The sequence below is a fragment of the Chelonia mydas genome, chromosome 1, assembly GCF_015237465.2.
Source record: "Chelonia mydas isolate rCheMyd1 chromosome 1, rCheMyd1.pri.v2, whole genome shotgun sequence".
In the NCBI taxonomy this organism is placed as follows: domain Eukaryota; kingdom Metazoa; phylum Chordata; order Testudines; family Cheloniidae; genus Chelonia; species Chelonia mydas.
The window spans coordinates 50,575,445-50,601,351 of NC_057849.1; the positions used below are offsets into that span (position 1 = coordinate 50,575,445).

Consider the following 25,907-nt stretch of genomic DNA (forward strand, 5'->3'; position numbering starts at 1 on the left):
GTGTGCTTGTTTGTTTTTGAGGTGACATTTTTGCAAAGATTGATGTGCTGCTTTGAGTAATAAAACTAAAGACATGAACTGAGGTCGGGCATATTTTGATTTTGCCAAACAGTTTTGCTTGGATTTTTTGCCTTTCCAGTGGCTGAAGTGAAATAGAGCCCATTCCAGAACAGCCAATAGCCCAGTCATTAAGGTCCTCACCTCCAGAGCAGGGATTATAGTGTTAATAAGATAATTAAAAACAAAAATCCCAACAGCCATAGGAATGAACAAGATGAATACTCTTCCTTCCTCACACATTCCTAAATATGACTAGGACAAAAGTGACTAGTGATTTCAGGTGCCTGAATTTCTGGGTGCCCAGCTTGAAACACCTTAATGGGGCCTGATTTTGAGAAAGTATTGAGCACCCACCTTGGAAAATCTGGTTCCATTAAAGTGTCTCAAGTTGGGCACCTGTTAATTGAGGATAAAAGAGAAGTCACTTTTTAAAATCTTGGATCCTGTTATTTCTCCCAGAGTATAGAATTGCATCCCAGACCATCTTGATGAATAGCTATTCATGGACCTATCCTCCTTATCTAATTCTATTTAGAACCCAGTTATACTTTTGGTATTCTTCTTCAAGTAGTGTCCCTATTCGTGCTCCACTGTAGGTGTATCTGCACCCCGTGCCTAACAAAGATACACCTACAGTGGAGCAGCCATAAGGACACACATCTTGAAGAACCATTGTTACGGCACAAGGTGAGTAACTTCTTCACAATATCCCCTGGCAGTGAGTTCCACAGATTGACTATGCATTGTGTGAAGAAGTTCTTCCTTCTTCTTTGAGTAGTGTCACTATGGGTGTTCCACTCTAGGTCCACTTGTGCCCCATGTGTGTCAGATCAGAGATTTTAAGTAGCAGTGTCTGTTTGGCCCATGCATGGACCCCCCGCAGCCTTGTGCCCTCCACCAAGATTATGTAGAGTTGCGTGGGCAAACCAATCTCAGTTCCTTCTCAACTGTCTCAGCCTGAGACGGAGCTTCAGCAGCATTTGAGTTGAGCTTACCTTAACTGTAATTTTCTATCATTCTTAATAGTTAGTGTTAGTTCTTCAAGTTTCCTTTGTGTTAGTTAGCAGAAGTAATTTTATAATTTAAAAAAACTTTAAATAAAAGATTTTACTTATACTTTTAGATAAGGACCATTGTCCCTCCATCCATTTTTCTTTGTTTCTCCCCCTCAGGAGAATTTAAACCCTGGGAGGGTGTCCACAGTTCTCCTGGTTTAAATGTTGCCTTTCATGCTGAGAGGCTATCCCAATCAGTGACGGACACTCCCAGTGAGTTCACTGCCTTGGGGTGTCACACATTCCCCAAAAGTGTAATTTCTGTCTGCAATTAAAGTTGGGGGCTAGAAAGAACTGGGAACTTAAACTACATCTCCTTATGATGGAGAGTTTGCTTTGATCAGCCTCTGACCCCAGCCAGGGTACTCCCCTGGTACAATGATTTCCAAACAGGTCGACTGCTTCTACCTCCTCGGTGCAACACTCCCTTAGAGCATCAAAGAGGAAATCCCTGGAATCCTCTCAAAAGGACTCTAGAAAGCAGTCTTGCTTTGGCACCTACTGATCTCCGACTTGGTACCAACGAGGCTGCAGGTTCTAAAGGTTCTGGCTCTGAAAAATCGGTATCATCAGGTGATTGGACTGGTGCAGAGAAGAAGACCAGCTCTTCTAAATCAGTACCAACAGTCTCTACTAGGACCTCAGTACACAGCCCTTCGGCTCTGCAAAAGACCAGACTGACACCTACTGATTATTCATCATAGTGCATGAGACCTTTGGTACCATCAGCACCCATCTGCCACCGTTACCTGTGCCCAGCTTGTCTCATTAGTACCATCCACTGTTCCAGTACCTCAAGAGTTTCAATTTCCTCAGGACTTGGCAGTAATAGAAACACCTGAATCTCTCATTCGGTACCGACCCACTCTCAGTTTTGACCCACCTCTCAATCCCTGAAGATTTTCCCAGTACCAACTGAGTTTCTGCCTTTCTTTATGATTGCTCCACCTCTACTAAGTGATGTTGATGAGGAAGACAATGGGGACTTTTCCTCAGTCTCCCACATTTCTGTCCAGCACTCTCCCTTCCATTATCATTGAACTCTCTATCCTGAGACCTCTAAGGAGTTGGGTGATCCTTGTGAGAGTCATGCTCCACCTGGCTGATATGGCCACTTTGGGTGCCTCCACGCTTGATCAGTGGCAGTACTAGGACCATTGGACAGCTTATCTCAAGGGCCCCTAATGTTTCTCACCAGGAGAAGAGCAGACAGTCCTCACCAGCCTCCCTCTCTAGGGTTCCTGATCTACAAGAGGAGACCTTTGAGGAGCAGGAAGTGAGATTGGACAAAAAGAATACCTCTGCAACTAACATCTCTTCCCCCTTCCCAGATGAAGCTGTCATGCCTGCTCCACTGTCCTTGTCTGATGATTATAAACAGTTCCAGGACCTCATTAAAAAGATAGCGGAATCTTTGCAAATTCCACTGGAGGACGTCGCAGCATAAATTACTTGATATTCTGTACACTTCATCATCTGCCCGCATCGCACTACCTATTCATGAGGAATTGATAGACCCTGCAAAAATAATTTGACATAGCCCGGGTACAGTACTACCCACCTGTAAGAAGGCAGATAAAAAATATTATGGCCTCTCCAAGGACTCTGAATTTGTGGTTGATGCTGAGAATGAACATGGCAGAGAGCATGATGCTAAATCGACTCCATACAATAAAGACTTAAAGCATCTTGATTTGTTTGGGTGTAAGTCATTTTCACTGGCTATGTGACCATTAAAGATTGCCAGTTATCAAGCCCTCGTAGTGAAATACAGCCATACTGACTATTCAAAGTCGAATGCATATATTGAGCATCTACCAACAGACCAGCGGGAGCAGTTCCAGGTGGTCATCGTAGAGCAGGGGTGGCCAACCTGTGGCTCCAGAGCCGCATATGGCTCTTCAGAGGTTAATATGTGGCTCCTGGCATAGGCACTGACTCTGAGGCTGGAGCTACAGATACTAACTTTCCAGTGTGCTCACTGCTCAACCCCCTGCTCAGGCCCAGGTCCTGCCACCACTCTGCCCCTTCCCCCAAGCCTGCCATGCCCTCACTCCTCCCCCTCACCACCAGAGCCTCCTGCGCACTGAAAAACAGCTGATTGCGGTGGGCGGGAGGCATGGGGAGGGACCCGTAGGCGCTGATTGGTGGGGCTGCCGGTGGGCAGGAGGCGCTGGGGGATGGACAGGGGTAGTGGATGGGGGGCTGCTGACATACTACTGTGGCTCTTTGGCAATGTTCATTGGTAAACTCTGGCTCCTTCTCAGGCTCAAGTTGGCCACCCCTGTCGTAGAGGGTCAACTGCTCACAAGAACATCTCTCCAGGCTTCTCTCTGGGTGCCGCTGATACATCTGCTGATTCTATCACCTCGGTGATAGTCATGAGGAGGGCCTCCTGGCTTCAGCTCTCTAGTTTTCTAAGGGAAGTCCAAAATACAGTTGAGGACCTTTCTTTTGACAGATTGAAGTTGTTTGTGGAAAAAATGGATGAATCCCTGCATACCTTAATTCAGAATTGAAATACTTGATTTTGTAATTTTTAATTTGTAAGAGTGCAAAAATCAAAGTGAATTGGTAAGAGATGCTTTATTGTGCTTCACTGTTAAAGATGTCCTTGCACCTTAAGTTGAAATTGTGCGGGCCATAGTGCATAATATAAAACAATACCTCAAGTTATTAGGGGGGAAAATACAAATGATGAAGTCACTTGATGAAGAACAACATCTCTTTCAGCTGGCATGGTGACTCAATTCACTGTCAGCTCAGTACTGCCTCTTGTTTTGTGTCAGTGACTTAGTTACGGATTTCCAAACCTCAGTCAAGCTAGTTGTAGACATTGCTCTTGGTGAAAGGAGAGGTGGAGAAAATCAAATTGGATGTCATTTTAGCATAAAGAGCCTTTTACAGCTTTGATTAAGAGTGAACATTGACTATTCCTCAGTCAGAAAGAGCCTGTGACATTTCCAAGCCTTTTCTTCCCAGGTGTTGTCTTTTTAGTGAGGTACTAATGGAGATTTTGTATCAGACAGCTTTGGGGATAATTAAGTGGAAAATGAATGTAATAAAAGAGCTTCTACCACACTTATGTAGTAACTTTTTTCCTACAAAGTGTCATAAGGATATTTAGTAAATCTACCTAGAATACTGTACCGCTCTACAAGTTGGAATATCTTACTGTATATCAGCGGTCTGCCTGCAATCTGCACAATAAGGTATTGATCTGATGGGAATTTACTATCTTCCAAAAAGCCAGGATAGCAGATCCATATGAACATCTCCATATTTGTGATAGCATTTCCGAAAAGAGGTGTAGTTTGATCAAAGATGGGAGGATTTAGCAAAACATACAGCAGTAGGTTCTTCCTGTGCTACCTGAAACAAGTAGGTATGGAACCAATTTATTGTGCATAATTTATTTCAGCCCCTGCTGAAATAACTTACACTCTTTGAAATTCCTTAGATATATAGTCAGTAGGGAGCTTTCTGGGTACATTTGCTTTCCTATGTGTTTAAGTTAAATCAGATATTCAAATGCAAAATGTAGCACTCATGGACATTTTGTAGATTTGTGAGAATCCCTTGGAGACTTTGGGTCAAGTTAAAATAAATTAGTAGATTGTACTGATCTTTATTTATTATTATTAGTAGTATTTTATTTATTTATTTTAATTAATGAATGTATTTTTGGTATCTGATAGTACACACAGTGTCTTAGGGGAAGGGCTTACACTTTACAAACTAATTGTTAATCTATGTATAATTTATATAAATTACTAATATGCTTAATCAGTTCTTCACATTGTTTCAGAAGGCTATGGGGCGGGGACACACAACATAATGGAAATCTCTTGTAAAATAATCTGAGCGTTGTATGCTGCATATTTGTCAGATGTATTGTACCATTGGATTTTGTAGAGAAATAAGAATATAAAAACTGGCAACAGTTCAGCAGCTGCTGAAGAGAGATGGATGCTAAGGTTTTCAAATAAGTGAGCAGGTAGTAAGCACCACTATTTTTCGCAAATCACTGGTAATTTATATCCACAAGTCAAGGTAACTGTGCGTTCAAATTAAGCATACAAATGTTCATTCTCTGATCTGTAAATTGAGTCCCACTCTATATGCAGGTATGTAAACATCTGTGTGTGCAAATATATGGCTCACATTTTCAATAATGACTAATGTTTTTGCCCAACTTGACACTTTTAAAGGGGCCGGATATTCAGAAAGTGCTCAGCAACCATCTTCTGAAAATCAGCCACTTAAAAGTGTCTTAAGGTGGGCATCCAGAATTTGTGAAACATCAGATCACTAGTCACTGTTGAAAATGTAGGCCACAAATAATTAAATAAAATTTATATATATTTATTCATAGTTGGTCAAACTTTTCAGATCCCCCCATTTTAATTGCATATTGTTTATTTTACTTATAATAAAAGTTGCAGTTACTATAATGTTTTATGTTATTTTTCACTAATAAAATGTGATTGGGAAAATTGTGGATTGGACAAGAATAAGGCATATAGTAGACACTAGAAAGCAGGGATTTAAGACTATTTGGCAGAAAGGTGGATCTGAAACCTCAGCCACAGAAACTCAAATAATAGATGTTCTGGTGACTTTGCAGCATTGAATTTTTTGTCTTTTGTTTCTTTAAAAGGGCAGCGCAGCATACACATAAGCCTGAATACACGTCAGCTAAATTAACATCTTTAGACCTGACTGGTTCCTTTGGAGCCATTATGGACTATTATTTCAGCCATCTACGGACTGAGAAATCTCTGAGCAGGACTCTTTACAACAGCAGAGATATTAGTGTTTGAGTCAAGAATCCATATACCAAATTGTGTCCAAAAGGGCCTAGATGTCACAAATTGTAATATAAAAGTCCCTAAGTATAAACTTATACAAACATCCATAAAGCCGGGGGCCAATATAGCTAAGGTTGAGGTCAGTACCAGAATACGGTCTATCATAAATGTGATCATACTGTATTTCTAAAAGGTATCTTTTTCAAATAGCAATATCTTCATTTTAGAGATCTGTAAATACATAATTATATTTTTCACTTATAAATATATGTACACGATATTTTTATATATGTGGGTATTAATATGGGCCTTAGAACTGTAATATCTGAGCATTTCCAAAGTATTTAAGAATAGAAATAACAATCTCATTCTTCCTTTCTAGCTTGTAGGGGATATAGCTTGCTTAGTTTATTGGATTTATTTGTTTCTGTGTGAAAGAGAGTGTGTATATGTGTACGTAAAGAACTTATTCAGGACAAATTAAGTCAAAGAAAGGAGTATTGAATTAATTTTGAAAGTGGTGAGGTACACAGGCACTCTTTTGTAGGAATAAGTTCCAGAGACTTGGTCAAGCTGCTGTGAAAGTTCTGTTTCCTGCAGACTCAAATCTCCCCTTTTTAGTCAACAATTATATTTTTCCATTGAAATGTAGCTGTTGTGGACGTTCATGCTCATGGAGCTCAACGCAATCTCTTAGACAGCTAGCATTATGCCTATGGAGGGACGGAGATTATAGACTTAGCAACCTGTATGTGTTGCTAAGATGATGGGCTGCTATGTTTTATAACGTTTAGAGTATGTCTCCACTAGGAGCTGGGGGTGTGATTCCCAGCTTGAAGAGACATATGCGTATTAGCGCACATTGAGCTAGTGCACTCAAAATAGTGTAGCTGTAGTAGCACAAGCAGCAGCAGGAGGGAGTAGCGGCTCTGAGTACAAACCTGTCCAGACACCGTGAGTATGTACTTGGGTAGCTGCCTTTGCTACCATGGCTACATTACAGTTTTTGGCAATGAGTGCGAGCATATTTCCACACCAGAGTTCCGACTATAGACATACCAACAGAGCTTTATGAGGTGTAGCTTCATTACTAGATAGGAATCTCAGTAATAAAGTCTGGAAGTCATAAATATGGGGTTATTATGGCTGTGTATTGGAGCTAAAATGTGTACTTTGGTAACTCTGTTTGGGACAGTGACTGTGTCTAACTCCGTTTGTACAATGTGTTGTATAATAGGACCCTGATCCTTCATTGGACTGTGGATGCTACCACAGCATAAAAGTTTATTATTATTATTTATTATTAATTAATTAATTAATAATAAATAATTAATAAATACCTGCCCTGAAGTTCAGTTCTCAGGATTTGCAAGCAAACACCACTCTTAATTTTGAATACAGTTAACGCCAACAGTTAAAGGGAATAATTCCTGCCTTTTTCCACACCACCCTCTTTTATTTCCTCAACAAACCCTGCCCTCGTTACAGTAAATATAAGGTAAAGTCTCTGGTGTTGGAGCTTGTTGGGGTTGAAAGCAGGGGTAGGCAGGCTGCAGTGAGGGGATTCACTAACTTCATTGGTGTGTAAATATCCTCCATCTGTGATTCTGGAATATATTGCACTCAAAGCCATCTTTCATTCACCTTAATGTATTTATCCTCAAAATAACCCTGTGATATATGGAAATAGTGTTATCCTATTTTAAAACTGGAAAACCAAGGCACAGAGGATTTAGCATTTTTAGCAGTGCTATAGCACTGCTAAAATAAAATATATAGAGATTTCTGTATAAGAAATATTTATTGTTCAAATAAGAGTGGTAGTGTTTTGTTGACTTCATTAAACAAAATAAAAAGGCTTTGAGACACCGTCAAGTAAATCATACCAATAAGTTTGCTCTGTATTTTAAAATTTAACAAGTCTCTTAAAATAAACATTCTTTAAATTTAATTCCCAGGAGAATATCTCTGGCCACTCCCAGACAGCTTTATAAGTCCTCCAACATGACTCAGCGCTGGCAGCGACGGGAGATTTCTAACTTTGAATACTTGATGTTCCTCAATACTATAGCCGGTAAGGTTCTAACTCTTTTTTAATCCCTCATAATATGTTTATGTTTGTCAAAATCTTGAGTACCGTGACTTGATAGAATATATTTATCCCTCTGGAATTCAGCTGCAGTTTTATGATAGATTCTGAAACACTCACATTAAATTTTATCAGAAAACGCACAACCTATCACTGAGGCTTTAGATTCATTTATTGTTGTGAAGGTAGTTCCTTGCTCTGCTTCTGCCATTTCCTCTGCTGACAGCTTTGTCTGAAGCTTTATTAGAGTCAACAAACCATTGCCAGAGTGTGTCTGGAAATAATAATGGGAAAATGTAATTTCGCTACTTTGTCATTCTCAGCAACAGCAACTAGACAGCAGAATAACAACAGTATTCTGCCTAGTACAGTTGTCACCTGGATTGTGGTATGATTAGATTACAGTGTCTTTTCTCTTTTAGTTCTTTGTACTGAATTATAATATCAGATTAGGTATTTAAAATGAGAAATAACTTCTATAGATATCCATTCTTTATTAGTAAAAGAAGAGTTTTTCTGGCAGTTGTCACTAATTAAACAGTAATAGTGGCAATCCCACTTCCATCTTCCTGTTTTCTATATATTGGTAACAGGAGTGATTTGAAATGTAAAAAGATGCAGCTTTCTGTATGATATACAAAAAATGTACCGAACACCAGTCACTGTTGTTTCTCCAGCAGCACAGCATATAAATTGCTCATGAATCTCACCATAGGAAAACTTTCTCATGTATCCCACACCAGTGAGCTCTAATTGTGAATAACACTAACTCCACCAAGCATATCAACATCACTTTGTACTCCAGTGTTACAGTTGACACACCGCTTGACTTAGTTTTCATTTTCATGCTTGAGATGGTCCTCCCTAATATGTTCCTCAGGCCAGAGAGCTGAAGGAACTCATGTATCCAAAACCAGGTTTAACACCTCACCTGTTCATTTACTCTGACTAGAACTGGGTGAATTTTTTCACACCAATAATCTATTTGCCAAAAAATGCCAAATAATTCACCAAATAATTTTGGCACCACAATTTTTTATTTTTCATTTTGGGAGAGACGAGATGGGGCGGGGGGAATAGATTCACAAAACCACTGGAGAAGAAAGAAGGAAATATGGCGGTTCTGCTGTGAACCCCTTTTGCCCAATAGTTCAGTGATTAGAGCACTTATCCAGGAATCCCAGGATCAAATCCCAGTTCTGCTAGATGTGAGTCAGAGACTAGAACCGAGATCTTCCACCTTCTAAGTGAATGCCCTAACCACTAGGCTATAGGAAGATATTCTGGAGTAGATCTCAATCTTTTCTCTTGAAATTGTTCTACTTTCTTTGTATAATAATTAAATATTAACTGGAGCAGGGAATGGAACCTGCGTGTCCCCTTTCCCAGGTGGGTTCCCTAACCACCAGGCTCTAGAGTCATTCAGTCTCTCTATGATTCAATAAATATTAAATTATATATACAAAGTACACCAGCTCCAACAGAAGAGACTGAGGGGCCCCTGTGAGCTATTGAAGTGTTATCATGATATAGCTGGAAAACTGAGACACAGAGTGTAAGTGACTTGCTCTGTGCCACACAAGGAGGTCTGTTGTAGAACTGAGAATCTAACTCAGATATCCTGAGTCCTAGTCCAGTGCATTAACCACAAAACCATCCTTCCTCCATAATTTCCTTATTATGTTTTTAATATCATTCTTTCAGCAGCTTTTGTAAATAACATCTGTTTCTAGCCCCTTTGAATCATAGAATCATAGGACTAGAAGGGACCTTGAGAGGTCAACTCGTCCAGTCTCCTGCGCTCATGGCAGTACTAAGTATTATCTAGACTATTTTGACAAGTGTTTATCTAACCTGCTCTTAAAAATCTCCAACGATGGAGATTCTATAACCTTCCAAGCAATTTATTCCAGTGCTTAACCACACTGACAGTTAGGAAGTTTTTCCTAATATCCAAACTAAACCTCCCTTGCTGCAATTTAAGCCCATTGCTTCTTGTCCTATCGTCAGAGGTTAAGAAGAACAATTTTTCTCCCTCCTCCTTGTAACAACCTTTTACGTACTTGAAAAAGGTTATGATAGCCCCTCTCAGGCTTCTCTTTTCCGGACTAAATAAACCCAGTTTTTTCAATCTTCACTCACAGGTCATGTTCTAGACCTTTAATCATTTTTGTTGCTCTTCTCTGGACTCTCTCCAATTTGTCCACATCCTTCGTGAAATGTGGTGCCCAGAACCGGACACAATATTTCAGTTGAGGCCTAACCATCACAGAGTAGAGCGGAAGAAGTACTTTTTGTGTCTTGCTTACAACACTACTGCTAACACATCCCAGAATGATGTTCACTTTTTTTGCAACAGCGTTACACTGTTTAAATTTCAAATTGCTTTTGTAGTGAGCCAATCTCCCTGGACATTCAATAACAGATTTAAAAGTAGTTATTCTTCAACAAAAAAACTTCAGAAACAGACTTCAAAGAGAAACTGCGGAGCTACAATTCATTTGCAAACTTAACACCATCAATTCGGGTTTGAATAGGGACTGGGAGTGGCTGGCTCGCTAGAAAAGCAATTTTCCCTCTCTTGGTATTGACACCTCCTCATCAATTATTGGGAGTGGACCACATCCACCCTGACTGAATTGGCCTTCAACATTGGTTCTCTACTTGTAAGGTAACTCCCTTCTCTCCATGTGCCAATATATATTTCTGCTTGTATCTGTAATTTTCACTCCATGCATCTGAAGAAGTGGATTTTTTACCCACGAAAGCTTATGCCCAAATAAATCAGTTAGTCTTTAAGGTGCCACCGGACTCCTCATTGGTTTTGTGGATACAGACTAACATGGCTACCGCTCTGATACTTGCTTCCTAGGAAGTCATTTCCCATTTTGTATGTGTGCAACTGATTGTTCCTTCCTAAGTGGAGTACTTTGCATTTGTCCTTATTGAATTTCATCCTATTTACTTCAGCCCATTTCTCCAGTTTGTCCAGATCATTTTGAATTTTAATCCTATCCTCCAAAGCACTTGCAACCCCTCCCAGCTTGGTATTGTCCACAAACTTTATATGTATATTCTCTGTGCCATTATCTAAATCATTGATGAAAATATTGAACAGAACTGGACTTAGAACTGATCCCTGCGGGACCCCACTCACTATGTCCTTCCAGCATGACTGTGAACCACTGATAACTGCTCTCTGGGAATGGTTTTCCAACCAGTTTTTGCACCCACCTTATAGGAGCTCCATCTAGGTTGCATTTCCCTAGTTTGTTTATGAGAAGGTCATGCGAGAATCAAAAGCTTTCCTAAAGTCAAGATGTACCATGTCTACTGCTTCCCCCCATCCCCAAGGCTTGTTACCCTGTCAAAGAATGATAGTGGACACACTCCAAAGCTCCTTTTTAAAGCATATTCTTGATAAATCACTGTACATTATTAATCAGTTTTGAAATGCCCACTCATTTATGCCTACAGATATCACCAACACATCCAGACTTGAAAGATATTCTTATGTCTAAAGTGGTATAGAAATTACAATGATATTTACGCTGACAGTTGCCTCCCTCAATAGACAAGCTCCAAACTTCAAAGACCTCTTTAAAGTATCCCAAAAGTTTCCAGTAAAGTTGTTATTTAACCTGTAGTTAAAGACTATCTCTGCTAGACAGGCTTTTTTTATTACTCATTTGGGTGGGGACCTCAGGAAGGTTTCTCTGCTATTGGTTTCACATCGTTCAACTCTCTTGTAACGGTGCGGCCCTACATATACACTCTAGATACCCAGCTGCTACCGAATGCAAGATTTGAAGAAATACTGGTTTGTTTTTTCTTATTTTTGCTTGTCTATGTGCTTCTGTTATCTTCTTCTTTCCTTTTTTTGAACACAGAATTGATCGCTACCTTGATGGTGTGTTTTTGTGAAGTGACTCACCTGTATTCACCCAGCTGTGAGCTCATCAAATTTCTGAAAGCTTGCAAATTCCGTCTGCCTCAGGCTATGTCTACACTACACAGCTTTTAGCGACATGCCTGTGTCGCTTCAGCCGTGCCACTAAAAGTCGTGCAGTGTAGGCGCTGTTTGTCGGCTCTTCTGCAGACAAAAAACGTCCATCCCCAACTAGCGGAGTTTGCATTGTCAGCAGGAAAGCGCCCCGGTCAACAATGCACTGTTCACACTGGCATTTGTCGTGGCAAAACTTTTGTCTTTTGGCGGGGGGAGTGCTAACACCTCTGAAAGACAAAAGTTTTGTTATTCAATTGCCAGTGTAGACATGGCCTCACAATCTCACTGTGCAATGGATGCAGTGCGCCTTGTCTAACCAAATGTTTCCCACGTTTTGCTGATTAATATCCAACTTTAATGAAGCCTTTCTGTAATAGACATTCAAACTAAAATTTAGATAAGGGATGTTTCATCCACATGTAATATTGCCTAACCTGTGTAAAGATCTAGGTCATCAGAAGAAGATAAGCTACGTTCCCTGATCCTTTTGGTCAATCTTAGATTGACTAATGTATTTCTTAACTCTCTCACCCTTGCTGATGATGTCTTGATGCCACACATGTTAACACAATTTGTCTTTTCTATGTGGGGAACCAATGTGCTGATTAGTAAAGGATTCAAAGACCATAATGCATGTTATGTTAAATGAGTTCCATTCATTAGCTCCTGTGCACACTACCCAGAGTAGGATGTGAATAGGGTGTTAAGCAATTAATGTTTGAAGAGCTTTCCTGTATCATGCAGAACATTAATTAAAGCTGCTCCTTCTCTGAAACCAGTCTGCATTGCTTGGAACTACTGCCAGATTCTTCCTTAATGATCTACAAATTCTCTAATCACTTTTCACTTTTCAAAGTTGGGCAGTGTTAGCCTTTGTGCTGTGTTGAAAATGCAGTACCACCATACCATCTCCTAAAACTCCCCTACAAAGATACCTAAGAAGAGGCCAGATCCCTCCTGCAGGGCTGGGAGCAAACACTAGTGTTTTCTTTGTTGAAAATGGCTCATTCCAGCTCTCATACACTGTAGTCCTATCACCTCTTCCAATAGTCCTATAACTCTTGCGACACGATAAATCTTCTTAACCTCTTCTATAGCAGCTGTCAAATGGTGCAAAATTATTATGAAATAGGCGTGGCCTTCCATGCAAAGTGCATATGAAAAACCACAAATGCATCTTCATCATCGTGAAATCATATTTATCTTGCTTTCTTACCTTTTGAAAGTTCATTTAGTAAGCAGCAAAACTGTTAATTTACAGAATACATTTCAGTTCCAAAAGCTGTTATATTCTCTGCCTTCTGCTGCTCATAGAATGTTTTCTATGTTTTGTTTTGAAAGGGAGAATAAAATTTATCATTGACAGCCTAATCAGCTGCTCAGTTCAAAAAGAAACTATAGACTTAAAAGGATATGGGAATGCACTTGCCTACAAAACATTTTCCCTATATTGAAAACAGTAGAGATAATAACTGTCCAAATGCACAAGTTTCAAGCAAAAGGTATATCCACTGCTGGCAGGAGAACACCTTCAATAAACTATGTGCGTCAATTAAAACAAAATGTGGTGTGTGCAATTTCATAGGCAACTTTGGAACATTTAATATAATTATAAAATCTTGTGGTAAAAATGAGTTCTTGCTCAATAGAGACATTACATATTTTATTTGCTTTCTCTCTGAAAGTGTGATTTCTAACACTCTCTTTTACTTTTAGATTTATAGTCCTTCACAGTGGGAACAAATATGAAATATTTGTTTTAAAGGTGTAAGCTTTTTTACCAAGAATGTTCATGCAGACAGTGATGGGCTAGTTTTAGACCATTAGCTGTTTGTTTAAATGGCACCATCCTGTTTAGTATCCTCATCTTTAACCACAGAGAGATATCCCCCCCCCATTAATTCTTTTTTTTTTCTGTCACTGTGCATCTGCTAACTGACTTGTTCGGTTCATCTGAGTCACACATTAGCCACTTAAGTAGCATGGATGTTTGCCAAATTGTATCCTGGTAAATAGTTCACAGCTCTTTTGGTTATATTTCCTCTTCTCAAAAACAGTAGATTTCAACTCACAAATATTTTTGTTACTTCTTTTGTCCATTCTTTTGTAGCTTATCCTCCTTCCTGCCATTATACCAATTTTGGCGTCTAGCACTTTATGAAACCTTAAGAAATCTTCCACATGTTCTCATGTTATCCTTCATTGTAATCATTCAAACACAGTAGCCTTGGGAACTGCTGGATACATTCACCAGTGGGATTTCTGACTCAAACCCATTTCCTTTCTCTTGACATCTGTGACTCTGTCCTTTCACATAAGATCTCCTTTGCCCACTGGTAATACTGTTAGCTTTGGATAATTGGTTGCTGTCTCTGCAACAGAATCACTGAACCAAACACCAAAATCTACAACTTGATCCTCAGCTCTTTCCCTGATGAAACAATATGCCTGTCTTCACATTCTCAGTTCCTAGCTGTTGCATAATTTCCTAATCAATCCTTCATATACTGATTACTCCTCATTGAAAAGTCTTCATTGTGCCACTTTATTTCTTATCTGTAAGTCTGCCTATCACCTCCTCTGAAACACTGTCCACTTTCATCTTTCACTCTGCTTCTCTTACAATCTTTAGCCAGACCTTAATCACAGTCTGTGTCAACTATTGTAGTGCTTTCTTCCTAAATCACTGTTCTCGAAGCCTAAGTAGTCCAGAACACTCGCATTCAAGGACATGTGATTTCCATAACTTTCTCTGGCTTTCTGTCCCTCTGGAAATTCAATTCAAAATTGCCCTCTTCATTTTCTAAAATCTCCAAAGTCTTGTTTCAACCTGTCTTTGTAACCTCCAAGCCTTCTATTTTCATGCCTTTTTATTCTATTTTTAAGGTCTTCACCTCTTCTCTGCCCTCTCTTCTGACTTGAGCATATTTCATCATCCTTACAGCTCTGGTTTTTGGTTGTTTTTTTTTTTTTTTTGAGGGAGTTTGGATTTTTTTCCCCAAAGGTAAACACTGCACTCTGTTATTTATCAATCAATCTCAGTTTTATACTCTCTGTGCCCCTGGTTTTTGTCCTAGTTTTGTAGACATAAGTCTTCCTGGCCAAACTCCCTCCACCCCCTTCTCAAGGATTCCTTAGTTTTGAAGCTGTAGAAGGAGTAGTAACTATACTAATTGACTTGGTGTTCTTTCTCCAAATTCACAGAAAAAAGGCCTTATGATATATTAACAGAATGTGGGTAAACTGAACACTCTAGGTGATACAAAAAAAAGGTCTTTTCTTACTATTCTCACTTGGTAAGAATATAGGTGGGGGGAATCTTTAAAATAATCAAAAAACAGTCAGATACAATAATCAGAATTGGGGAGAGAGTGTTATATCTACAAATCTGTGCTGAGGTCTCTCTGTGGTGCCCAGATTTTAATGTGTTAAATTTGAGATCTAATTCCCAGACTTTTAACTGATTTCTGCTTTTTTTGAGATATGTAAAGTACCTTACATTTAAAAAAAAAAATCCCTGTATGCCATGGCTTCTAACAAATATGCGGAGTAATTATGTACAGAGTTTCTTTTAAATGATTTCCTGTAAGGGCTGGGGATTATTCTTTTTTGAAAGTTGGTGGGGGGAAATGGTACATTCAGGTAATGAACGTAGACCAACTTCTACCCCCTTTCTCTTTTTCTCCTGTTTAGCATTTTCCACTTTTTTACCCTGTGATGTACAAGCCCGCACTGGTTAATTATGTATATATTTAGATACTGCATGTGTTGGGCTTATTATTGTCATCTAATTAGATGTAACTCGAACTGCTTGCTTCTAGAAAAATCATTAAAAATTCTTTCCTAATGACCTAGAGATGACAAAATGTCTGTAAAGTGTGAAGAAGCAGACAAGCACAGGAACATCGCTCTTAAAGAGTGTTAATCCAGATGCTGCAATCATCTAATTAAACAATATTTTGCTGTCATTAACATTTTCACCACGGAACTGCAGTTATAATTTCTTTGTCAGCTGTCTCTAGATCACTTTACCTTCAAAACTAAAGTGCCATATAAAAACATTAAATTGGATGGTTTAATTAAAAAGTTTTTTTTAATGAAGAAACATATCCAGTATTTCTGAGATCTCATTTACTGTGCCTCAGTTTTATTGTTCAAGTAGATTAGTGTCATAGGCTTGCAATATTTAATATTCAGTCTTTAACATTAATCTCTAAAAGCTTAGCTAGTGAAAAATCTGCAGCTGCTGAAAAGGTACAATGTCTACCAAAAGCAGTACAGGTTTATGTTTTATAATTATTCAACTAAGGAACGAAACAGTGGCAATGCTTGTGTACAAACACCAAACAAGTGGTATTATGATGAAACACTGTCTGCTCTTTATAGTCAGTAAATGATCATAGGAGAATCAAAACCAATCAGGAAACTGTTCCTTGTGGAGTTAAAACAGTGATATTTATGCGTGTTTAGAATTATGGATATATAATCCCATAATACCACTAAATCACTGTTGTCCATCCAGATATTCATAAATACAGTACCTCATAACATCCTGTACATACTATGTCTACATTCACAATGTATATTAACATTCATTTACCCAATTTATTTTATATGTTAATAATATAAAATTGTTGAATGAATATTGAATAACCTTTTATAAATAACAACATTTGTACCAGCCATGGTTAGTGTTTATATAGTATTTTATATAATCAACTACTTTACAAATATTAACTAATTAATACAATACACCAGCGAGAGGGTGAGAGAGAAATATTATCCTCCCCGTTTTATAGATCAGAAACAAACAAAAAAAGATTAAGTAGCTTGCCCAAAACCACACGGCAAGTCATAACCCAGGTCTCCTGATTTACGATTGTTTGCTTAATCCACCAGGCCATACTACCTCTCAGTGAATATGTATATATAAATGTTAGAATAAATTATATGAGTGATTTATGTATTCAATAGTTACATTATTTTATTTTAAATATTTTATAATTTATTGTAGTCTTGCTCCTTGAGTTGCTTTATGATGTGGCATTATTATGCTCTTCTTCATTTATGAAAGAACAACCTGTACAGTAGTATTGAAGTACAGAGATTTCAGAGGAAAGCAGGGAGAAAGATTCCTGTGATGGCCCAACATCAGGCTCAAACTGCTAACTATGTCATGCAAGTAGTCCCATTGGCTTCAATCAATATTATGATATGGGAAAGCAACATCAGCGCATTTATTTTAAAATAATAAAATTCTTTGCAGTTCTACAGCACCTTTTTAAAAAAACTATAACTAGTTTCCAAACAGTTTTTTTAAAAAAAACTATAACTAGTTTCCAAAAAGAACTAGATAAGTTCATGGAGGATAGATCCATCAGTGGCATCCCCATTCTCTCAGTGTCCCTCGCCTCTGTTTGCTTTGCCAAAAGCTGGGAGTGGAAAACAGGGGATGGATCACTCAATGATTGCCTGTTCTGTTCATTCCCTCTGAAGCATCTGGCATTGGCCACTGTTGGAAGACAGGACACTGGGCTAGATGGACCATTGGTCTGACCCAGTATAGCCACTCTTATGTTCCTGTGTTCTCATTTGAGGATCTCCAAGAGCTTTACAAATATTAATTAAGCCTTTTATATTAATTAATATCCCCATTTTACAAATGGGGAAAATGAAGGCACAGTAAAGTTAAGCAACTATACCAGGGTGTTACTTCAAAACTTTGGCAAAGACAGGGGGGAAAAACCTAAAACTATTAATACTCACTCCTGTGCTTTAGCCAATGAACACCTTTCCCCTCTCTCCTTTATGCTGGTAAATTCTTGTATGCTCCTTGAATCATATGTTTGATAAATGTTCATCTGCTCTAGGAGTCTTATCAGAGCATATATTCACTGATGTAGTAATTGTTGAGATTATGTAAGAATTATATTTGCATTTATTTCTTCTTTATTTGTACATTGCCCATATATAGGTATTAGATCAATATTCCCTTCCAATTTCTATTTTGTGGCTAAATTAATTGGATATTTACTGATATAACACTGATTCATTAAAAGTACAAAATAACACAAAACCTGTTAATAATGCCAACGTTTACTGGTATCAATGAGGCTGTATGTAAAAATAGAGAAATGCTTGTTGTTCATCAACATCCATGAAAAAATAGGGTGTTTGTGGAGCAATGAAAGTTTTATATTTCACTAAAGCAGACATGATTTTTCTGCAGAACTGCCCAGAACAAGGAAGCCTGTGTTTCCCTGTGCCGGGTTTTGTACCCCAGGAATCTGTCCAGAATCTGGAAGGAAGCAGTTAGTGAGACAGGGCTGTAAATCTGCAGCGGGACTGGGAATTGTTAACGTAGGTTATTTCAGTCTGTCAGTTTAATACACACACACACACACACACGTATTTATTACATGATTTTTTTTTAAAGAATCACGTTGCATATTATGTGATTCTCAGTAAGTCAATATGGTAGCTGGTGCAGGATTAAGGGACTTGTTTTTTTAATGTTTCTTATAATTGAGGGGTTTTTTTTTACTACTACTAACTACTAGTTGATGTGGATATAAGGTTCTTTCCTATTTACCATCTTCTAGTTGACAATTCATTCAGAATTTTCAATTGATGGATTTTAACTGCAAATTATTTTTATGAATTGGATCTATAAAGTGCTTTTGCTAATTTGAACTACTTACTTGTGGTAATGGGGATTTGTTTCTTAGATTTGGGGGAGATGCCTTGGAGTTAGAGTTAAGTTCAGTCTTTTTTAGGAGATTTTTAATCTTGACAATAGTTAGGAAGTAACATTAAAACAAATTCCACCCACCCATCTGAACGGATGGGAAACTTGATGGGGCCAGTGGTGACAGCTCCAGATGATGGTAGGAGGAGAATACATGCTGGGGAGGTGCAGGGGTATTCCCTCTTCCTCCAGAGGTTCTAGCTATTCCTTGACCAGCTGGAGGAGAAAGGGAGCTGATTGGCCCCTGGCTCTCTCCTTTCATTAGTTTAAACCCTAACCCTGGCCATGTGGAGTCTTTTTTTTTTTTGCTCTGTTTCAGCAACCACTCTCCCTCAGCATCCTTGAGGAGCAGTTAAGTTAAATAGGAATAAAGATTTAGTAATTCGTGGTAGCAGCGTCAGTTCATCGCAACTTGTGGTCAGTTTCTAGTGTGGTTTAAACGATTCCCAAAAGTAAAAGACCTGGGATTTTGCTGTTCGGCCTTGTGTTTGTGGATTATGGGGAAATCTTGATCTTCACAAGATGAGGTCCCCCTTAATACCCTTTGTCCCACTCGTGAAATTGGGGGTGAGGGTGGTAGGTCTCAGATGAGCGAGCTGAGTCCTGGGATAGGCAGATGAGAAGCTATTCTGAATTATGGATTATATGTACCTGTAACCCCTTAAAGTGCCTGGTGTGTGAGTACATGTGACAGGGAGGATAGGGCTCCTCCCCTGCATTAAGATTAATGAAGATGTGGGCTGCTGCTTAAAATCCATTCCTGTGTCTGTTCTCATTTGCCACCGTGCCCAGATCAACATTATTGTAATACAAGTTTGGTTGATACCTTGGATTACAAGACACTCATGCACACCCATACATACTCTCCTTCCCTCCTTCCATTCAATACTTTAGATTAAACTACAGTTTATGGTATTGACATTACTTTGTGTATGTAGTCCAGATAGTTCTCCACAATGTTCTTCCATGATTTTAAGTCCAACGTGTAGAGGATAATATATAATTTATTTAGGCTCACGTCACAAGCCTAATACCCAGCCTGAGTAGATGGGCTGGATGCTGGACATATATTGGGGTCAAGGAGTGGAGCGCAGTTGTCCCTGAATTGAGAAGCAAGCACAGAGCTGCCTTGCAGAAGCTATTTAAGCCTGCTGGCTGCAGGAGCCTCCATGGGGCTTAGATACACACCTAGTGGTGGGAAGATAAGAGAATCTGCATAGTAGCAGATCCTCCTGGCTCTTTGCAGATTTCCTACTCCCTTTGAGCTATTATGTAAAAAACTCATGAGAACAGGGCTTCACGCTGGGCAGGCAGTGTGCCACATTTACCTCCAGTCCCAGTCCCACCACTGCAGTGGAATTTCACCGGTTTCTCAGGAAGGGCACCCTCCACTATCGTGGGAGATGGAGTGTAGTTAAACCTTAGGATAAAACAATATTAGGAGAGATAGGCCCAAACCTCAAAATCTGAGATTCAAACTCCCAAACTTTGGAAAAGACTAGATCCAGTTCTGAACTTTGCAGCTTGGACCCATTTCTTTTATTTGTTACTTACCATCTGTATCACACTCCTCACAACTGATACACTTATGTGAAAACAAAAATGATTCTTCCAACTTTAAATTTCAACAGATGTTTAAGAATGTTGTAGAATGTCATTAACGGAGGCTATCAAATAGGATTAAGTGGCATGTGATTTTTGGTTTTTTGCCACCTCTGAACATTATTCTCTTCTTCCTAAATATAACCTATGTGGCTGCTGTCTTCTGAATTTTCATTCACACACATGCAACTGGGAACATGTTTTTGCCTTCAGGTGATAACTGTATTAATATAATAGCAGATAATTGGGAACATAAGATGCAAAAAATATAAAGATAATTTACTACTAGATTGTTTATCAGTAGCATAAATGGGCAATATTTCATAACTTTTACAAGATTGTTTTTTCTTCATTAGGACGAACATACAATGATCTAAACCAATATCCTGTATTTCCATGGGTGTTAACGAACTATGAATCAGAAGAGTTGGACCTGACCTTACCAGGCAACTTCAGGGATCTTTCAAAGGTATTTTTCAAGCATTTATGTTAAAGAAATCTAGCCAACCTTCTTAATGAAATAGAATATTTTTAATTTTTGTTACTAAATAGGTGGAATTAATATGTTTGGCAGGAAAAGATAATTATTTTATAATGGCTCATGAAGTTATTTTGATATTTTTTCTTATGGAAGATTGGTATTGTTTTGTTATATCAAATACGTTTTAAATGGGAACTTTTTTTTAAGGTGTCTGGGGTATTTTATGAGAGCAGTGGCAAAACTAGTTTGAGACATATTAAACCTCTGTAAATATAAAAAGAAAGGTTTCCATAGCTCCTGAAATCAATGGTTTTCAGCCTAATGGACTTGGGTAAAAATTCAAATGTAGATTTAGGAAAGCAAGCATCAAATCCCCAACACGCCCTGTTAAAGACAAAATTTGGCACTTGTGTCAGAACCATTTTTGCAGTTGTGCTATTTTAGGTTCGGATTTATAAAGATAGATTTCTTTATCTTGGCTGCCATTACATGGCACTCTAAAAGAATAAATGACAAAATAATTTCGTAAGTAGAAGGCAATTTCTATGGCACATAATTTGTTCTTTTAGGATGTCACCCAGATAAGCCTTTTCTGTTTTATACTGAATCTTTATATTGTGGTGTTTTTATGTCCTTTATTGATTGGCTATAGGAGGGTAGCTCTGTGTATTCCTAGATATCAAGATCTCGTCCAAATAGTTGTAAACAAAAAATATTTTATTAGCAATTTTACAAAATGAGAGACAGATAAATAGAAATAAACATCTCTAGACACACATGTAGTTAACTCTTAAATATCTATTTCATTTCCATGCATCTCTGAATTTCCTTGATACAGAGGGGATTGGAAGCATAAATGCTAGAAGGACTTTCCTTGCAGTACCTCTAGAAGCCAGAAATACTGTAATCTTGTTGGGAAGCCTTCTCTCATGACATGTCTAGACTAATTTTGCACTTGGCATGTATGGATAGATAAAGCAGCTGGAGGGACTGATTCAATGGTAAACCCGCATATTATCCCATTTTTTCTTTAAAAACATAAATACCTAAATTAAATTAAATTAAAAGCCAGATCTAAACAAACTGGTTGAGGTCTAGCCTTAGGTTATGCAGGGCACTCTGCTCTTTTACAATATTATTTTAAAATTTCCAAAGTAATTCTTTGCAAATACATAATGAGACTGTAATTTATATCACGAGTGACAACAAAATCTACAATATTAGGATATCAGCATTGATAGTACCAGTTTGTCAGTTCCTTACCAAGCAAGTGAAAATGGTTTTTCACTTTTCAGTATTGTTTATGATGATGATAAAATATATGAATAAGAATCTTCATCTCTTCAAAATCTCTAAGTTTGCTTTCCTGATATTTGCATCGGCATGCAGCAGCCTGCATAGGACAATGCACTGAAATTACTCCAGAGTGTGGTTTCATGAGATTTTTTTTAAACAATTTAGGTCTGATTGAGTCCATATTTGGATGGGATCCGATCAAGGAACATAGCTGTTACAGGGAGTAGCTTACAGATTTAGAAGGTTCATTTTTCTTTCTGTCTTTCTGAGTCAGTAGTGACTCATTAGTGAATTAGCATTGTGATATTAAGGAGTGCTGTGCTGTTCTTTTAGAGGAGATTCAAAAGCAAGTCCCTGACTACTTGTGTTCATTAAAGAATCTTATGCCACTTTTACAATAATATTTTACCCCAGAATCCTATACTGCCCAATTTGGGTAATTTTACTTTGTTAATCTAAAATTACCCTATAGTTCAAACTGGGAAAGCTCAGAGTGCTCAGCAGTTCCTCTGTTGAAATCCATTGTATATAGTGAAAAGAAAAGGAGGACTTGTGGCACCTTAGACTATACATTTGTTAGTCTCTAAAGTGCCACAAGTCCTCCTTTTCTTTTTGCGGATACAGACTAACACAGCTGCTACTCTGAAACCTGTTGTTGTATATAGTGTTACTGCAGCGGAATGGCTGCTGCATTGCAACCAAGATGTGGGGTGTATTCAGTAGTAGAAAAGTCATCCCTATATGTATTCTGCAAACCATGTTGGGGGTTCTTATGGATAAAAGGAAAGCAGTTATAAGCTTTCATTAACACATTATTCTGGTGGCGCCTAGTAGCAACTAAATAGGTTGCATTTCAAAATGGTCTTTAAATGGAGCATAGATTTTTATTTTTCTCTAAAGGTAGTTGACTAGCCAATGTGAAATTTCACACATGGTTAGTTTTGGGGCCTTTTGACTATTCTGTGTAGTTTTTGTCTGGTTCCTCTTCATACATTTTCAATAGGAAGTCTTTGTCATTGGACTGTGGCTGAAATTTTTTCTTGGCAATCCTACTTTCGTTGTCTGTCTCCACAAAATTTGGTAGAGAGATGGATCCTGAGTAGGTCTAGTGCAATGGGTAGGGTTTAAAAAAATGGAGTTGCTATTTTTAGTCATTATTCACATTACAGCTGAAAGGTTATGTGTTATGCACACAGGTCAGATGGATGGGGAGATGGGCACATGTAAAATCTTCTCCATCAGGAGCTATCCCTTTCTGTCAGATTTTAATCTACAACGAACAAATGTTCCTGCACTCCTGCTGGCACATAAGGACTTCCTGCATAGCCACTGATAGATAAAATTTTCTCTGTTAGCTGCTGCACTTCTGCCTCCTCACAGGTCTGCCTTCAACCCTCTTGCCCAAGTCCCCATTCTTTAAAAAAAAAACCTGTAGGAAATTAATACCCTAAAATTTTCTTCCAGAAGCACTTAGGGTTGCTACACACTTAACATATATGACACAAACCCACAAAAGCAAGGAAATAAAAATTCAGCTACCTTACATTTCCATATCTTTGTTTACTTTGAGTCAGGTATGTTATATAATACTAATGTTTTATATTTTGTGGGAAATAATTTTTATTTGGGTAATTTGCTCACCATATAAGTGACAAGTATAAATAGTATTATAGTAAGTCATGTTCCTTTTGACATTTATTTGGTACCATAGTTAAATATTTACATTTCCACAAAACAAAATAATTTTGAGCCTACATGCTATGGTAGTGTTTCCATTCTGTATTGTTCAGGTTGCTATACGGCGCCTATCATCATAGTATCTTCATACGTTTAAAGAACTGCTTGTCCAGTCACAAACAATCAAATTTAAATACTAGTTTAAAAATAAGCACATTCTCTTTGTTCATAGTATTTTGTCAAATTTTCTATCCCTTGGTTTTTTTCCCCCTTATATGCTTAATTGGAGATTTATAAAAAAGGGCACGGGAGCAATCAAGGTGCTGTAGCTGTAAGATATATTGGATCCCTCATTTGATTAGACAGTGTAGGCTCAAGTTTTATTCATTACATATACAAGGTTAAAGGTTATATTTATTGTTTGACAGGATGAAAAGCTAATGAAAGAGGCTGTCATAGATACATAGATTATCTTTTCACTACCAAACCATCAGGTGATCTGTTTATTTTCTCATTTATTGAGATTTCCCATGCAAAAATACCAGTGGCAGTGAGTATTCACGAGAGAAAATGTGTGTTCAGGTCATATTGTACACTGAATGTCTTTAAGGATAGCACTTAGAATTTAATGTGATTTGTTTGTGTAAAATTATATGACGTTTATTCCTAAATTACAGTGAGTGCATGAGTTTGACAAGCTACATTGTCCCTGCTCATTAAAGTGTAAATGGGAATTTTTCCTCATTTACTTCCAGTCATGCATCCTGTTAAATAAAATGATTTCTTCGTAAGGCAGAGTCCTACTAATATTGACATGTGTATGAGCCATCACACGCCCATTCATTGAGTGGAAAAATTATATTTTGTTAATGCGGAAGGTGTTTGACTGACAGATGATGATAAGCATAACCACTTTCCCATATTACTGTGCCACTTTAAGAAAAGGAAGTGATAATGCCTCAAGGCTTCTTAATGCAAATGAACGCACCAAAGTGTGAGTATTTCAAGGAAAACCACACTTAATACTGCCAAATGTCTGTATACTATGTAATGGAGTTTATGTGGTTAGCCAAAGCCTTTCTAACCAGATGTAAGCTGCACAAATTTCTTCATTTTATTTTTAATTTTGCCCCTTACCACATGTAAATATACCACCAACAGGGAAATGAGTTAAATTTCAGTCTGGTATAAGCCACAAAATTAAGCATTTACTTTTCTTACTTTAAAAATTAATGTATTGAACAAAACTCCTATACTTCAGAATCTGAATGAGTTGTTAATGGAGTAAGAAAAATATATATTAATCTACTAGCCATAAAACAGCTTATATTTTTGGATAAATTTAAAGTAGTTTTTAGCATTTGAATTCTTCAATTAAGTTTTAAAATTTTCTACCTTAAAGTGTTGTTTTACATCAATTAAAAAAATCAGCTGTTTAGCCTGAGCCAAATTAAATCTACACATGGTATTATTTCCTTGGCAATCAAATACGACATTGTTGCATGCATTAGAACTGCAGATAAATAAGTAAAATAGATACTGTGTAGGTCAGGACCATATAATAGCAGTATTTTAGTGACCAAACCAATAGGAGGATAAATTTGGCACTACTGTAGTGAGGAATGTACTTCTATAAATACAGCCAGTAGAATGGCAAATACCACATGAGCTAGCATAACATGTCCAATGGATAAAAGCACTAAATTTATCGGCAATACTCTGGTTGAAAGACTGGAAACCAAAAGAGATTAGTCAATTATCCAGATAACATGCCATGGAGCAAATAACAGCAATTTTCTGTTGTTAAATTAAACCAAATACTAACTTTGTTTTTAATGGAAAAAATTCAGCACAAATTGTGTTGACTAAAATAGGTTGTAACAACCTGTTTTTTGTGCAGTATAGTACATTAAAAGTAAAATGGTTGGCTATAGAATCTGTTATTTTACAAACTTACAGAGATAAGTGTTTGGCTGTAGTAAAATAGTTAATTACCTTGTTGGTAGATTTTAGAAACTCTTCATGTAGAGTGAATAATTAGATATTATTTGATCTGAGCCTTATGCAGAAGAGGTTTGTTAA

General features: G+C 37.9%; 1 protein-coding gene across 7 annotated transcripts in view; it reads left to right on the forward strand.

The window, feature by feature from the left end:
• Positions 1-25,907, forward strand: part of NBEA (neurobeachin) — an 837,833-nt gene that overhangs the window by 692,616 nt on the left and 119,310 nt on the right. For all 7 annotated transcript variants that reach the window (XM_027833036.3, XM_043531828.1, XM_043531837.1 and 4 more), the window contains 2 exons: positions 7,885-8,000; positions 20,728-20,840. In XM_027833036.3, coding sequence (XP_027688837.2) covers positions 7,885-8,000; positions 20,728-20,840 — 229 coding nt within the window. The remainder of the gene's footprint in view (positions 1-7,884; positions 8,001-20,727; positions 20,841-25,907) is intronic.